Below are 18,485 nucleotides of genomic sequence, written 5' to 3'. Positions count from 1 at the left end.
TTCATTTTAGTAATAAAACATATTGTATAAACAGATCATTTATATTACTTCATTATCATAACTTATTACTTCATTATATGAATTCAATACTTCAAAACAATTAGATTATAGTTAATAGGAAAACAAATCATTTATATTACTTCATTATCACAATTAATTATTTCATCTTATCAATTTACTACTTTATTAAAAAAATATTTAGTTCATTTTAATGTGGAAACAAGTCAGCTGAGTTAAATGTCAAAACATTAAACACATGCAACACAATAAATAGATAGTTCATACGTAGTGTCTATTACTTCATTACAATACTTTATGACCTCATTTTACGAATTTAATACATAGATAATTTCATTATATTAATTTAATTCACAAGAAGCCAAACATATCACAGATCCTTAATAGCTCAGTTATGAATTTCAAAATCCAATATGTTGAACTTGGGCAAGTGAAATGATCTCAGACTCTTTGGCTTTAAATATTAGTGAATGCTTGAGCAAGGTTTGAGGATATTTTGAACACCTGCATCAGCAATAACCAAAGACGACTCACAGTGTCTGATTCAGATTCAGTCAAGAGTCAAATACGAACTCAGAGAAGAAGTTAATGTAAATTCATGCCAATACTAAGAAATTAACAAAATTCAACGTATTTATCTTAGACCTTAACAGAGGGATGGTCTAAAGATTGTATCAAAGCAATGAGAGGACACATAGCTTTGGTCCATTCTTTAGACCCTCCTACATCTCAGCTCCATGCCCTCAGCTTTTTCGTGCAGGTACATCTCCGCAACAAGAGGTCACGCAGCTTGAAGAGCACAATGTGCAGTTTCTCCTCCTGCTTGCTTCTTCTTTTCCGAGTATTTTCATGCAAGATAAGTATCCATACAAGATTCATCATCAGTAATTGCATCAACTCCAGACCACTGCACCAGGCTCATTTGTCTCTGCTGATCGCTTTCACCTGTCTTCAAGACCAAAAATATCATTTGAAAAATTGTACTTCGAAGATAAAACCAAGTACTCCTATTTAGCTTGGAGGAGGACGATAGATAAATGCACCAAAGTAATACAGGACTGATAAAGTAAAAGCATAATGTTATCAAAAAAAAAAGCCAGAGTATCACTCTCTTGGCAAGTAAGCCTCACAATTTCTATTAATGCAGAGGATAGATCAGGGGCGGATCTAGTAAGGAGGATAGATCCGAGTATCAACCATTTTGGATATATGGATTCGATCTAGATGCTTAATCTACCGATTAAATGTTGAACTGATAGGCAGAAGTTCTGAATCGTAGATGAAAGTGGTCGATTTCAGTGGTATTTTGCTGGCGATGATCGATGGAAGATGAAGATATGAAGATGAACTAGGTTTTGTGAGAGAAGTTTTGAGAGAGAAGAAGTTTTTCCGGCGAAAACACGTGAGTGGAATGAGTAAATTTTTTGAATTTTTACCCTAATTTATGAAATTACATAAATACCCTCGCATTGAAGTAAATTGAGTATATAATGAAGTGCGAAAAATAACCTTTGATGATCTAATCTAATCCATCAAATTCAAGATCCTGTGATCCAGATTCGGTCTCTAGTTCGGTCTTTAAGTGTCACGACCGCACTTTGCTAAGGATAGCGAAAGCGGGTAAATCGCGACTAATGGGAGGGATTAAAGAAACGGAGAAAGAAACGGGGATTCTGTCTCAGAAACATCTCTTCGACCCTACGGTCCTGTGGCTGGGGTGGTGGTGAGGGTGGTGAAGGCGGTGGAACAGGTGATGGGGGTGGTGTCACTTCATACCAATCTCCTTGTACTTCCTCCTCCAAGATAGGGAGTTCCCTTCGGCCTCGACCTCGGCCTCTCCCACGTCCTCGGCCTCGTGGCCCATCAGCTCTCCTTGGAGGCATCCTAATTGTTCGTGCAATTACTCGTTAAGTACTATCAAAATTTTGAGGACAAAACATAACAACTGAATCATAGAGGCGAACACAACTTTTCCAAGATAACGAATTTTCCATAAAAACATCAGATCAGTACATCCTCAAAGGAATAAAAGAGTCTGCCTCGAAAGGACTTTTTACAAAAGATGAATCCTAAAACGTACGCCCAAGTACGTATTGTGAAGCCCCGATACTGCGGAACATCACTAAAGTACTTAGCCACTGCCCTCCTAACATCCCGGGTCTTATGTGCTAACAAAACGTGATCTACTGAAAGTCCTAGAAAGAAAAGAACAACTACATCAGAACGCCATCATACTAGGACGTTCCTGATAGTACAACCTCCCTACTGCTCACTGTCTGATCCCTCGGAGCTCACTCCCGAGCTCCCCTCAAAGTCATCATCACTGTCCTCGACCAAGACGGGATCATCCGCTACTGCTCCTGGTAGATCCTCGTGTGCGGGCTGGGGCACCTCTGGGAATAGAGCCTCATCTAGGTCCATCTCAACTCGGAGGGCTTGCAGCCAAGCCTCCCACTCCTCTGACTGTCGCCGCAGACCGGCGTAAAAGTCCTAATCCCAGACGTGGGCCCGTGGTGGCACGTGCACCTCTAGCATCTGCCCCTCCCTCTCGGGGGCTCTCTCCTGTGCTACCATCGCGCGGTCCATCCATGGCTCCCCTAGGTCCTCCTCCTCATCCATAGCAACCATCGGGGCCTTGCCCCGCCCCTCGGGGTCGTATCCTGCGCCATCTAGCCGATGCATCTCTGGCTCTCGGCTGGGACCTGGGGGTAGGTCTGTAACAGTCTGCCGGGACGACCCTGCCTCGTGGTCGTGAACTCCCCGTGTGCCGTCCTCGGGACGGATCGACGAGCGCCATTGAAGTGGGGGTGGCGGTAAGTCACCTTCCGCAATAGGCGGAACCTCTGGGTAGTGTACGCCGTGCAGGAAGATGAAAGACACGAAGCCGCGGAAATCCCCCACCTCCTCCTGGGTGTCGATCCTCCTATAGATATAGCTACTGGACAGCCACTCGACCCATGCCCCCCACTCCTCGGGGAGTACGGAGATCAGCTGGTGGATGCAATCGAGCTCAGTAGTGCCGCCGTACTGGTGGGTCTTCTCCCACAGCTGGTAAAACCTACTCAAGATCGGTACTATGCTCTCCCCTACGTACGGTCGATAAGCTCTGAACTCGCGGAGCGCGTACTCTGCGCAACTCTCATAAATACTCAACGGGGGTCTAGTGGGATCACGTCCCTCCATCTACACAAAGGGTACGTCACAGGTCAGAAGGAGGTACTCAAAGAAAAACGTAGCGTAAAAGCGATGCATGAGAGTCTAAGTCAAAGGAATCCTCAACTAGAGCCACTATACTGTGTGATCTATCGTCAACAAACTAAGTTCACACCTCAAATCTAACGTTTCTAAAGGGTCTCGGGAAACGTGATGGAATCGATACTCTCTTTCGGATCTAATCGAGTGGCATAGCCACAGTGAGGATCTATCTTGTGCTATTCCCTTATAGCATCGTCACTGTGGATCACGCTTTCGTGCCTAACTCTGTCTAGCATCGTCTCAAAATTGTTGCTTAGGAAAGCAATTATAGGATTTATAGTTCATCCTTTGTAGTCTCATCTCGAGCTACATTCTTTAAGGAAACTCTTTTTCACACTATGTTCTTTCATTCTCGACTGGGTATATCTTTTGTCACACTTGCATCGGTTATCTCAAAACTTCACTTCTTTACTTCCAACTTGGTTGAACGTCATGGAGATGATCGAGTCGATTACTTGGAATGATCTAGTGAACAAGTCTAGATCTTGACTGAAGAAAGTTTGGATCTCAGAGCAAGAAAGAAACTGAGTGCTCTGATACCACTCTGTCACGACCGCACTTTGCTAAGGATAGCGAAAGCGGGTAAATCGCGACTAATGGGAGGGATTAAAGAAACGGGGAAAGAAAAGGGGAAAGAACTTGTGAATATGCCCGAAGGCCAAGTCGATCATATCATAGAATAGAAGTCAAATGTACCATTACATGGTCTTAGAACTAGAATAAACATTACATCAATAAATCAGAGTTCGAAGGTGAGATTCTAAGATGTCTCACTTCACAAAAGAGCAGCGGAATAAGTCCATACTAGACGACTTCGTGTATGAAGACACGAATCGTGAAAAGATCCACTTGATTATTTAGTAGCATCGAATCCGATCATTTCTCCATCCTCTTGACGTTCAACCTGCACATTTATAAATACATGCAGGGCTGAGTACAGGAGTACTCAGTGGACACATGCCGAAAACAAAACATACAATATATATAGTTGTCATCCATCCACAGTATCACACGGGGGTTTTTCTTAAAAGGCCCGAGCATACTAAATTCTCTTGTGATCTTAAAAGTCCGACTGCAGTCTAAGTTCTTTTGGATCCTCGCCTTATCTGAAAATCGTGTACCGTGAAGGTGGCCACCTTCAGCGGACACATCGCCGGCCAACAGCTGATGGCTCACGGCTCTCGTGCACATTATTCCGAACAGGATTTGCGGTCCTATTGGGAACCGAATTCGTTAAACTCGGGCTGGCATCGCCAAAACCCACGGGCTATTACCCCAACAGATAGGCCTCAAAACAAACATTTTATGGCATGACAACAACTTTAAAATAATCACTGCTTCATTTTTGAGAAAATGATTTTTCATAACTTCAAAAGTATTTGCTTTATATCCACACTATAGTGCTGGATATTAAAAGAAAGCCCACCTGATATGCTTATGTCTCAACTCAATTACTCGCTTTGGCCTCACTCGCCCTCGAGCAATTTATCCCTTGAAAATAAATAGCGTAGCACGCTAATTAATACTTGAATTATTTCTCTTTAGAAAGAATGCATGCATCCTATTGGATAGCACCTATATCTCAGTCTCGGCCTATAGGATTTTTCTTAATCCTGCCTCGGCTTTACTACTCTGCAGAGTGTATTTATTCTCTTTATTAACTCGGAGAAATTCTATTTTCTCTAACTTAAATATTCGGGCACTTATTAACAAGAATAGGAATTCTTGGAAAGTCTCTTCAAAATCCTTCTCTTCGGATTTTTCTTAAGGCCGCCCATGGCGTCGCGGGGCGACGCCGGTCGGCTTTCGCGTCTCCCACCTTAATACTTCCCTTTCTCGAAGTTTAAATAATTTATTTAAACATTTATTTCTCGACTTGTGAGCTCCAACCCAAATATTTTTCCACCTCCGGAAACTTAGTAATTGTTTGGGAATTAATTTATTGTTCCATCTCAAATCCTTAAATAAATTCCAACTTTTCATAATTAATTTCTTGGCTCAAAGCCCACTGCATTCACTTACTTAAATACTAGGGCCCAACTTAATTAAATTAAAGCCTCTTCTTACTAGCCCAACTCCTCAATTGCTTAACTTGGCCCAATCAACTCAAGTGGCCCAATAAGATAGAAATGGGAACCCAAAATACTCTTCTCCCATCGCCATTCCTTGAAATCGAAAATGGAGAACCGACAGCGGCGGCTTCCTCCCTCTCGCCCGATTCTCGGCGAAGTCGACGTCCCCTGCGTCGCCGGCGCGCCTCCTCACCGATTCACATCTCAATCCTCAACGATCCGCCATCCCTTCACTTTCCCCCAAATTTTCGAGGAGCGGAGGAGTAGTGGTGCTCTGGTTTCAAATGCGGCTTCTCCGGCGGTTCATGCCAAACGCCGGCACCGCCGTCGTCGCCGTCGCCACGCCACGCAGCTCCGGCGTGCAGAGGCGCTGCCCGCGTCGCCTCCCGCGGCAGGGTCGCCGATCGATGGGGAAAGGCATCGCCTTTCGTCCTCCGCCAAGTGTGGAACCCGAACCTAGCATCACCCCCGCCGTCAGCCGTGGCGAGTGACGCCGCCGGTTGATCCCCCCTTGCTGCGCCAGCGCTTGCTTCCTCGCCGGTCCGCCTCCCCGTCTAAGCTAAGTCACCCTTCCCTTTCCCCTTTACTCATTCCTTTGAGTTATGGCAGTGAGTGCTTGATGGAAAACTTGATGGGGCATTTGTTGTTTTCATAGATTAATTCTTGAGAGCTTATGGGATTGGTGATTTGTTGTTGTTCTTGCGAAACGTGTTGTTGGTTCATGACTGCTTTAGCTACTGCCTTGGTGTTCTCCTATGAATCTAAGTTCTCATGACTTGCTCAAGCTATGGTGCAACACTATTGATCTAAATTCTTGGCTAAGTGTTGGTAACTCTACATGATGCAAGTTTGGTTGTTGGTGTTGAGGTACTTACCTCACTTGGTGGTTCCTCTTGCTTGTTGGCTGCCCTCCTTGCTCCTCTTCCACTCCTTGTTGGTTTCGAATTTTTATGGAGGAAGAGAAGGCAGGGGCTTTCCTTTATGTAGCCATGGTTCTTGGCTTTTTGGAACTGTTCTTGGCGGCTCCTAAATCGATATGGGGCTGCTATTCTTGAGCTACTAGTTGGCTCTCTTTTGAGCTTTGTGACTATGCTTTTCATGCCAAATTGATGCAATTTTTGGATGACATCCTTGGCTGTATTTTCAGCCTTGTTCTTGGTGTAAGGAGGGATCTTGCTTACTCCCATTTAGGCCTAGATGATGACTTCATCCCTTGTCTACTATTGTCTCTATTGCTCTATGTGGAGAATTGGGGATGTCTCGGTTCTTGGGCATATTTTTTTCGATTCCATGGCAGCAATGTGATGTCTTGATCATCACTTACCTTATTGGTGAAAGCCAAAATCCTTGCTCTTTTATTGGAATTTTTCTAACCTCTTTGGTGGCTATTTTTTTGTAGGTTTCTTTGGTGTAGCTTGGCTATCAAGGTGGTGTAGAAGTCGAGAGAGAGGAAGAGATGATCCTCCTCAAGATCCTCATGATCCTCTTCTTGGAAAGATCCAATTGTTGGTTTGGAAACCATAGTCATACTTTCCATTTTCATGTAATTTAGAGTCTCTAGAGAAGAGTTGTAATATAAGAGTGTATTGTCACTTTCACTTATGTAAGCACTATGTGAATAAATTCTTCGACATTCTTGTGTAATTTGTTCCTCAATTATTTATCTAATAAAAGCATAGCTTTACTTTTATCCTTGACACAAAATTTCTTTGCACTTTATTTCATCCAACGAAAAATACTTGCATTACTCCAAATTCGAAAAAAACGAGGAAAGTACGATTACACATCTTCTAAATGAAATTAATTACGCTAATAAATCCGATATATCTCGAAAGAAGGGAACGAATTTCCGGGGCGTCACATTAAGGGTGGATTTGTGGTTAATATGACTATATATATATATACATGGGTGCGATCATATCATAACTCATATTTATGTGATAACCTAATAACCCTATCATTTTATGGGTCAAAAGTATCATTTTTACTAAAAATGATATTTATACACGATAAAATGATATTTTTTCAGCATGCATAAAATGATACTTTTTTCCATAAAATGATATTATGTTCTATAAAATGATATTTTTCGTCCATAAAATGAGGGTTATTAGGTTATCACCATAAATATGGGTTATGATATGATCACGTCCATATATATATATATATATATATAGAGAGAGAGAGAGAGAGAGTCTCATTATCCACAAATCCACTCTTAAAGACCGAACCACCGAACCCTATCAAATTAGGGCTTTTAGATCTAGTTTTTTATGGATAAGATACATAAATTTATAAATTATTTTCGCCTTCATCACGAGCCTATTTTAATTCATCCGAAGGTAAATAAGTCATACTAACATGTTACGAAAATTTAACTTCGTTCCAGAATATATTACTTCATTCTAGTAGGTTTTTACTTCATTCTAGTAGGTTTTTACTTCATTCATTCAGTAGGTTTTTACTTCATTCCAGTACGTAAATGTGGTTTCGCCGTCGCGTGCCGTTCTTTCTCTCTACAATATCTATCACCAACTGCCATGGTGCTAATATGGTTTAATAAACACATGGAATAATGTAATAAATTATTGGAATGAAGTATATGTAGAAGCATTTGAAGTCCTACTGGAATAAAGTAAAAATCTTATCCAATGAAGTAATAACGTTTCTGAATGAAGTAATAAACTCACTTGAATAAATTGCATTTTTAAATGTTAATTAAGCAAAAACCCACGTCAATGAATTTGAATGAAGCATATGTTGAATCATTTCAAAACCTATTGGAAGCAAGTAAAAACATGTTATAGTTTCAAGGTATTACGTACAGAATGAAGTAATGAACCTATACAATGAAGTAAAATGGGCTTGTAATGAAGCCGAAAAAATTTTCACAGCAGCACATCTCATCAAAAAAATTAGATCTAATGGCCCAGATTTGGTCTCTAGTTCGATCTTTAAAATTGGTTCGACATTGATCACAACTCTATATATATATATAGGGGAGTGTTATATTGCTAACTCAATGCTTAATTGCTAACTACAACTCAATAATAGCCATTAGATATTCAAATTAAAGGCCTAGATCATCAACCACGAAATGTCAATACGATCAACAAAAAACGTCAATAAGGTCATAGGATTAATTCCAAAAAATATCAATAGGGGTATTAATGTCAAGTTAGTTATAACTAACTTTTAAAAGAAATCCCAAAACTTTAAATTCATATAACATATATCAAATTAAAGATAATTTTATAAGGATTCCAACGATATACTACATGCATATGTTCCGACGTCAAAATTTGAAAAAAAAAATCTAGAATTTTCGTATTTTTCGTACACAGGCTAATGTCAATACAACTAAGATAATATGTCAATATAAAGCATATACAATGTCAATCCTAAATTTGTGTTGACATTCTCAAAGCATTGTGTTGATATTTTCGAAACACTATATTGACATTTTCATCCAAAACCCTAATTTGGCATTTTTTTTTTCGATTTAATTAATAAAAATGAAAATTACACGTGGCAAATTGTAGACCACATGTTTTTTAAAATCATGTGGCCTTAAATTAGTTGTAGTTAGCAATTAAATGATGAGTTAGCAATTGATCACTCCCCTATATATATATATATATATATATATATATCTATATATATAATATATATATATATATATATGGGGGTGCACTAGGGTGCCACCATAGATAGGATAACACCATACCACCAATATAGTCCGTTAGATCTCGTTTATGGACGCCTAGGATTAAGTTTCGTGAAAAAACACGGGTTTGCAGTGTACAGTATTAGATATTGCAGTCTACTGCATTAGATATTGCAGTCGTGGTAAACTGCAATACTAAGACTGCAATATTTAATGAACAACACTGCAATCTGGTAACGTAAAATTAGAAATTTCCTATTTTACCCCTCCGTGTTTTTACACGTGGCAGCATGACAAGCACACGATTTTCAGATCCAATGGCCTAAAATGGTGGTATGGTGTTACAATAAAGAGGGTTGTCATCTTAGTACATCCCTATATATATATATATATAGGGGAGTGTTATATTGCTAACTCAATGCTTAATTGCTAACTACAACTCAATAATAGCCATTAGATATTCAAATTAAAGGCCTAGATCATTAACCACAAAATATCAAATCATGATCAATTGATCACTCATTGAGATTATTTAGGCTAATTGAGAAATGAGATGCAATATCAGCCACTCATTTTTATTAAATGAGTGGTCCAGATTTTGCCACACAATAAATATTATTAGATTAATTTAATATGAAAGGGTAAAACTGTCTTTTCGCGTTATAATTTAGGGTTCTTCTTCATCTTTCATCTTTGATCGGCGATTCTGCTGAGATTTCAACGATTGAATCATATCTCTCATTGAATCTATTTTAACGATTTATGATTCAATTGATTTGCAAAATTAGACTCAGACGGTTTCAACGATTTCAACGATACCTGATTTGCGATTCAATTTTCGAAAAACAGACGACCTGTTCGACGGATTTCTTTGTTGATTTTGACGTTTTTCGGTCGATTTTACCGACTTTGATTCTGTTTTTATCCTTTATTTGTTGATGCCCAGTCAAATTTGTTCCTAATTAGTTTTTTTTTTCTCTCATCTTTAGGTTCGATTTCAGTTCGTAATCAACAGCTAAGTGTTATTTGATGGATTCTTCATCTTATTCCGAGTCTACGTCGACGAATGGTGGAGGTAGTTTGGTTTGATTTTCATTAACATGATTTTTTTGTGTTATGTTGGTGATTTATTCTCTGTTGACATGACTTATGTTGCTTGATAAATATTCTGTGTTGTTGCTATGCTCTTTGTTGATTTTCTGTTTCATTAACATTATTTTGTTGTGTTATGTTGTTGATTTATGCTCTGTTGACATGATTTATGTTAAATATTCATTGTGTGTTTGAATTGGTGTATTCTAATTAAACTGGACATTTTGATCCTGGTAATTTGAAGCATGTTCTGATATTTTGGCTTACATAACTTATAACAATTGTCTAAGAATTTTACAAGAGTGCAGCCATCTCTTTAGAGATAACTATAGGGGTAATTTTCTGCTTTAATTGAAGCTACTTGAGAAATCAGCTCATTAATTCTTGACCGAGGAAATAAACGTTAGTCTAAGTGGATCAATCTTTGGTTGGATTTTCTTGAATGTAAAAGTCCATATGATATAACCATGATGAGAGTCCTTAACTTGACATAAAAAAATTGGTTAGTTATTGGCTAAGCAAAAGACCATAAAGCCTGAGAAGGTTGAGAAACATGGTTGAGTTTGGAATGTATGGATATTTTAGGTGCACACTGTTAAACCCTTTTTCTTAATCAGTTATGAGCATTCAAGGGAGATGTATGGGTTATGAGCTCTTTGTTGACATTCTGTTTCATTAACATTATTTTGTTGTGTTATGTTGTTGATTTATGCTCTGTTGACATGACTTGAAAATCTGTTGACATGATTTATGTTACTTGGTAAATATTCTGTGTTGTTGTTATGCTCTTTGTGGACATTCTGTTTCATTAACATTATTTTGTTGTGTTATGTTGGTGATTTATGCTCTGTTGACATGATTTGAAAATCTGTTGACATGATTTATGTTACTTGGTAAATATTCTGTGTTGTTGTTATGCTCTTTGTGGACATTCTGTTTCATTAACATTATTTTGTTGTGTTATGTTTGTGATTTATGCTCTGTTGACATGATTTATGTGTACTTGTTAATTATTCTGTTGACATCGTCTGTTTGAATTGGTGTATTCTAATTAAACTGGACATTTTGATCTTGGTAATTTGAAGCATGTTCTGATATATTGGCTTACATAACTTATAACAATTGTCTAAGAATTTTACAAGAGTGCAGCCACCTATTTAGAGATAACTATAGGGGTAATTTACGTAAGTCTCTTGATTTGCGTTGACGTGACTTGAAAATCTGATGACATGATTTACGAATGGTGGAGGTAGTTTGGTTTGATTTTCATTAACATGATTTTTTTGTGTTATGTTGGTGATTTATGCTCTGTTGACATGACTTGAAAATCTGTTGACATGATTTATGTTACTTGGTAAATATTCTGTGTTGTTGTTATGCTCTTTGTGGACATTCTGTTTCATTAACATTATTTTGTTGTGTTATGTTGGTGATTTATGCTCTGTTGACATGATTTATGTTACTTGTTAAATATTCTGTTGACATCGTGTGTTTGAATTGGTGTATTCTAATTAAACTGGACATTTTGATCCTGGTAATTTGAAGCATGTTCTGATATTTTGGCTTACATAACTTATAACAATTGTCTAAGAATTTTACAAGAGTTCAGCCACCTCTTTAGAGATAACTAAAGGTGTTATGTTGTTGATTTATGCTCTGTTGACATGACTTGAAAATCTGTTGACATGATTTATGTTCCTTGGTAAATATTCTATGTTGTAGGGTCTGTTATTCCAATTTGCAAGCCTGAGTTGAGGCCTTATGAAGGTCAAAAATTTTCTTCCCTTGAGGAAGGAATTTCCTTTTATGAAAAGTATGCTCAGGAGTGTTATTTTGATTGTCGAAGATTTGGAAATAGGTCTAGTGGTGGTGTTATTATTTTTCAGTATGTTGTTTGCAATAGACAAGGATTTCATACAGTAGATTCGTTGGATGTTGATGTTAGTGTATCTGAGGATGGTAATGTGTCTGATGATGATGAAGTATCTTCAAAGAAGAGACGTAGACGTGGCACCAAAAGGTGTGGATGTGGAGCGAGAATTAGTTTTAAGTTTTTTTCTGATTTTGGTGATAAGTATTACCTTGTGCATCAGTTTGTTGAGGAACACAATCATGCTATGGTTGACAAAGATCATAAGAGATTTATGAAAGGTAATCGCAGTTTGAATGATGTTCATCACAAGTTTGTTGAAGATTGCACCAAAGCTAACATCGGTCCTACCTCTACTTTTAACTTATTAAAGGAGTTTTTCGGTGGTTATGATGTTGTTGGGTGTACGTTGACTGATGTTAGGAATTGTTCACGTGATATTAAAGAGAAATTAAAAGAAGTGGATGTGCAAATGATCCTAAATCAGATGCAAGAGAAGAAGAGAATTTGTGAAGGGTTTTTTTACAAATATCAATTATCACCTGAAGATAATAAGTTAGTGAGCTTATTCTGGTCTGATGCTGAGTCTCGGAAGCATTACCACATGTTTGGAGATGTTGTAGCATTTGATACAACATATTCAACAAACAGGTAGTTTATTTATTATACTTAGTAATTGACATAGATAGTAGTTGATATGGTAGTTGACATAGGATACATTTGTACTTTGCATCATTTCTGATTTAATAGTTGACATAGCATATACCTATAATTGACATTATTGATGTTTTGTGTTGATGTATTTGTTCAATAGGTATCGTATGGTGTTTGGTCCATTTACCGGGAAAGACAATCATGGGTGTCCTATTGCGTTTGGAGCTGGTTTCGTATCCGGTGAGAATTGTGATGCATTTTCATGGCTTTTCACTGTATTTGTTGAATGCATGGGTGTTGCTCCAAGAATCATAATCACTGACCAAGATTGGGGAATGAGGCTTGCCATTGAGAAGGTATTACCTGGTACAAGGCATCGTTTGTGCATGTGGCATATTATGAGCAAGTTGTTTGAGAAGATACCTAAATCTATTTCTGATAGAGAAAAGTTTAGTAAGGAGTTTAAGTCTTGTGTTTGGTCAGAGTTGTTAGATCCGGATGAGTTTGATATATTATGGACTAGTATTGTTGAAAAATATGGTGTAGAAGATCATAAATGGTTTAAGGATATGTTTGCTATTAAACATATGTGGATCCCAGCCTTCTTTAGAGATGTTCCTATGGGTTCTTTAATGAGAACAACATCTTTTTCAGAATCTGAAAACAGTTTTTTTAAGAGGTACTCGAAACCGTTGTTTAATTTTGCTGACTTCACTCTTCAGTATAATAATGCCATTGATGCTCAAAGGAATCAAACTGAAAGGCTTGACTATTATGATTCTGTAATCACTCCAAAATATGTCACTGATTTAGCATTTGAGAAGCAATTGGCATCTGTATACACAGATAGGATGTTTAGAGTGGTACAAGAATTTATTGCTGAGGCTGATAAGAGTTGTCGGATGATTAGCATGTCCACATTGGAGAATATCGAGGTCTTCAAAGTTTCTGATGCTAGAAAGAAGACCTTTACAGTTACACATGAGATAGAGACTGAGTCATATGAATGTGAGTGTAAACTATTTTTAAGGTGTGGTTATCTATGCAGCCACCTTTTCTTCATCCTCAGAAACAAAGATGTCAACAATATTCCAAAGAAATATGTTGGTAACCGTTGGCTTAAAAGTGAATTACTAAAGGCAGTTCATGGTCTCACGAGTGATGATAGTGCGTCTGACAGAGGTATTCAAACTATTTTCTATAGATATTTCAGTTTAAGTTTTAGCATGTGTTATTTAAGCTGTTGACATATCTTATATAGGCTGTTGACATCTTATATAGGCTGTTGACATTTTATATGTGTGCAGGTTCTAACAAAGATGACAAACTACAGATTGCTAACAGGTGTCATGGTCGTTACTTTGGTCTATATCAGCGTGCTTTTAGGAATAAAGATCATTTGATTGCTTTGGATAATTTGCTTGCGGGTATTGGTCCTCAAATCTTTAAAGATGACTGTGCTGGATCGTCGTCTATTGATAAAAATGATTCAATCATGAACATATATGGTATTGTTGTACCTGAAGAAATAACTGCACATGCTCCAGATGTGGTTAGTACAAAAGGAGGTGCAAGTGACAAGAAAAGCAAGATTAAGTCAAGCATAGAGAAAGCAATTGAAAAAGCAAATAAACCTCATAGGCGTTGTGGAAAGTGTCATAAAATTACTGATCATAATGCTAGAAGTTGTGGCAGAAAGGAGACATGATTGTTTTTTAGTTGTTGACATAGACTACAAATTATTGACATTTTCTTGTTAGTTGTTGATATCTGATTTTACTCTCTGTTGACATCTATTTTATGATTCTGTTTTTTTAATTTTAAGTTTTGTTTTCTGAGTTGTACACCTTTATACAAGGTGTTGACATTTGGTTATAAGTAGTTGACTTTTTAGTACAACTTGGACTCTGCCTTGCTTTCGTGCTCCATCATGTTTTTAAGGTGCACATGTCAACAATTAAAAATCATGTCAACTATATATACTGGCCATGTCAACAACTAATATAATTATGTCAACTATGGTGCACATCGTGTCAACCGCACATACCAGTCATGTCAACTACGGTACATATCGTGTCAACCGCACATACCAGTCATGTCAACTATGTTTCAAGCCATGTCAACTACACGTACAAGCCATGTGAACAATACATAGAAAACATGTTGACAACAATTGTAAGTCATGTCAACTACATGTACTAGCCATGTCAACAACTAATATAATTATGTCAATTTTAAGTTGTTGACATAATATTTATTTTCCAAGTTGTTGACACTTTATACAAGCTGTTGACATTTTGTTATAGGTTGCTGATATTTCAATCAAGTTGTTTACATTTCAATACAATTTGTTGAACTTATTAACATTTGTTATAACTGCTAATTTCAAAAGTCAGAATGCATAATAATCATTTTAAAACCAATCCAAAAGATAAGTTAACATCAAACATTAAAATCTGTTTTTGTTCACTTCCTCTTTCTACAACTAAACAACTTCTTGTATTTGTTGTTTAGCTTATACAATTTGTCCATGTTTGCTTCCATCCAATCATGAGCTAGTTGTAACATTGGCGATCTCTGGTTATTGTAAATTGATGCAATCATCGTGCAACAATATCTTCCCCTGAGTATTTGGATAATCTTCAGACTACGCGCAGAGAAGCCGATATCCCAATCACGCGCAGAGAAGCCAATAATCTTCTTTCAACCTCATTATCTATCTGAGAAATAAAATTTCTCTTTGCTGTCGAAGCATCCCAATTTTCCTGCCGATTTGTTACATTGAAGTTCTGCATTTAAAATTTTTGGTTAGGGAGACATCTGACTCAAACAGTTTACATATAATTTAATATTACTTACACATGGAGATGTACTCATGAAAAAGCGTGAAAGTGATGTTGTTGGCCTTTCATTTTCTCTGTTGTTCAGGTGTGAAGCCCACGCGTTAATTACACCCACATTAATTTCAACATGGGGCTTCAGTGATAAAAACAATTCCTTGGTCGCCCAAGTAAAATCATCTTCATAAACGCATGCATTTCTGAAATGAAGTTATACAAATGACATATGAACAATATTCATAAATTATGTTTACTGCATAGAAAACTAAAAATACTTTTTAGATCAATGAAATAATTAAATAATGCATACTCATCTGTTCCTTCTGTTTCTAGTATGTAGTAGTAGACAGTTCTTTCATAAGATTCCAGGTATGTTTTTGTATCTACAGCTCTTATGTCAACTGGAGAGCCTAGGAATGGGTCGGAATGCGTTTTATCATCAGACCTTTTCACACTAGCTTCTGTCAGTGGAATCTCAGAGAATGGAACAACAGTCTTCTGTCAGTGCAAATAAAATTCATGTCAGTTTCAATTAAAAATCATGTCAACTATATATACTAGCCATGTCAACAACTAGTATAATTATGTCAAGTATGGTGCATATTGTGTCAACCGCACATACGAGTTATGTAAATTACTGTACGTACTATGTCTGCTACACACAGAACCATGTTAACAGCAAATAAAATTAATGCCAACAACAATTATAAGACATGAAAACTACACATACAAATCATGTCAACAACGATTATAAGACATGTCAACTACACGTACAAATCATGTCAATAACAATTATAACAAAATGTCAACCACACTTTCAAGCCATTTCAACAACAATTCAGTCATTTTATAAAAACAATATACTATTTAATCTTAGTTTCAGTTACTTTACTTTAACAATATTCTCTTCTTTCTCTTTTCCTTTCTCCTGTTGCTTTGCTTTGTTCATTTCAACATGTGCGTCATCCATTGGACCTGCAGCTGGTGGTGAGATAGGAGAGGCTGATTCACTATTGTCATCACCCACTGTGTCTTCTTTTGTTCCTTCTTCTTCTTTTTCTTCAACAGCCTATTAAATTAGTAATTTATAATTAATATCAAATTAATTTGAATTAATTCTAAATAACAAAAGACGAGATTTGACTCACCCCTTTAGGATCAGAAACTGGCGATGTAGGGATATGTATTCTATTTCTTTCTCCTGTCAACTACGGTACATAATATGTTAACTACTCATAGAGGCTATGTCAACAACACTTATAAGTTATGTCAACTACACGTAGAAGTCATGTCAATAATTATTATAACTTATATCAACTACACTATAAAGTCATGTCAACAACACTTCACTCATTTGATAAAAAATAATATACTGTTTAATCTTAGTTTTAGTTACCTCAACAATATTATCTTCTTTATCCAGTGGATTTTGTCTGTCCGTTTCAACATGTGTGTCATCTTGGTTCTCCTTATCTTCCTGTTGTTTCAATTGAAACAAATTACGTTATATCAATTATATTTTTACCTACAATATGCAGAATATCTTTATAGTTTAAGATAGTTATTGTAAATTCTACCTGTTCAAGATCTTTCTGATTTTCTTTCTCAATCCCCTTGTTATCAGATTCTAGAACAGTTGGTGATATAGGAGACGCTGATTCATTATTGACACCACATGATGTGTCCTCTTTTGATCCTTGTCCTTGTTCTTGTTCCTTTTCTTGTTCTTCATGTATTTCTTCTTCAGCAGTCTATTGAAATAGTAATTTGTAATTAATATTAAATTAATTTCAACTTAGACAAACTTATGTAAACAAAATGATGTACTTACTTTGTTATAGCAATCTCTCCATTTGAAAGTTGGAAATTCAGTCAAATCTTCAAGTGCTTCCTTTTTCTTTTCGACAGTAACTATTGATTCACAGATTCTTTTACAGTTGTCAAATGCCTCATCTTTGTCTTTAAGAAATGACTCTGCCAATTTTACACACTTGTCTTCCACAGATTGAACAGAAGTTGTTGGGCTTCCAATTGCAGATCTAACAATATCACACACTAATCCAAATAGATGATTAGTTTTGACATGTGTAGGAACTTCTTCAAGGGTTTTTACTAGATTGTTCTTCCCATAATTTATGAGTAGAATGTATTTCACTACATTCTGCATGATATCTTTTGGGACAACACTTTGGGAAGACCCAACCCCACTGTCAACTACGTGTGGAATTTGTTGTTGAGGCTCCGGCTCCTGCTCCTGCTCCTGCTCCAGATTACGGACATATCTTTTGAAGATAAGTCCATTACCAAATATTACTACATCTATCTCTCGATTTTCCCTATCTTGCAGATGAGTGCTTGTCCAGCCTTTCATTATTGGGAATGTACGAGGAACTGAACATTTGGCTTGTAAAACTCTATCTATGTAGCACAGCTGCATATAAAATCCATATCAATAACAGTTACTAGCTATATCAACTACTCATACAACCTAATATAATTATGTTCAGTGTTAATAATCTGTAATGTGAAATGTAAAACATACCATGAACAAAGGAAGTGGTCCTGCAAAAGCATTCTTCTTTTTCTTTGACCAATTTTCCTTTGCAAACTTCAGAACAGACAATGTGTACGAACACCAGTTGACATTTCTAATATTTTCCAGATCATCAACTATTTCCCCAATCTTAGACTTGATTGTTCCACATATTGATGGCTCAATCAATGTTGCTTCTAATAGTACCAAGAACATTCTCTTGAACATTGGCCCTCCTTGACAATCAGCTAACATAAGTTCTTCAACAGCTTTATGGCTAACGTTTCCTCCTTTTTTTATTTCACAATCTTTGCCTAACTCTCTCATGAAATCTGCATTACTTTTACAGTCATATCTGGAATAACTAATCCTACCTCTCGGAAATCCGTATACCAACTCCACATCGTCTTCTGTGATATTAACACTCCTACCATTATTAAGCTTTATCTTGCACTGTTTTTCATCAAAACTCTTCACCAATTCG

At 37.0% G+C, this 18,485-nt stretch overlaps 1 protein-coding gene and 1 long non-coding RNA gene across 2 annotated transcripts; one reads left to right on the top strand and one right to left on the bottom strand.

Annotated features, from left to right (window-relative positions):
• Positions 1-9,880: 9,880 nt before the first annotated feature.
• LOC125189787 lies at positions 9,881-14,336 on the top strand. The gene is made up of 2 exons (XM_048087021.1): positions 9,881-10,087; positions 13,936-14,336. The coding sequence occupies exons 1-2, from the start codon at positions 10,042-10,044 to the stop codon at positions 14,334-14,336; spliced, it is 447 nt and encodes a 148-aa protein (XP_047942978.1). The 5' UTR covers positions 9,881-10,041.
• A 2,054-nt stretch (positions 14,337-16,390) lies between these two features.
• LOC125187018 lies at positions 16,391-16,678 on the bottom strand. The gene is made up of 2 exons (XR_007170552.1): positions 16,617-16,678; positions 16,391-16,537 (listed from the first exon to the last, which is right to left on the bottom strand). It is a non-coding gene; the product is annotated as an uncharacterized LOC125187018 (long non-coding RNA).
• Between the last annotated feature and the right edge of the window lie 1,807 nt (positions 16,679-18,485).

The sequence above is a fragment of the Salvia hispanica genome, chromosome 5 (assembly GCF_023119035.1).
Source record: "Salvia hispanica cultivar TCC Black 2014 chromosome 5, UniMelb_Shisp_WGS_1.0, whole genome shotgun sequence".
NCBI classification, from domain to species: domain Eukaryota; kingdom Viridiplantae; phylum Streptophyta; class Magnoliopsida; order Lamiales; family Lamiaceae; genus Salvia; species Salvia hispanica.
The sequence above is the reverse complement of the archived record's forward strand: the minus strand, read 5'-3'. Positions and strand labels throughout refer to the sequence as shown.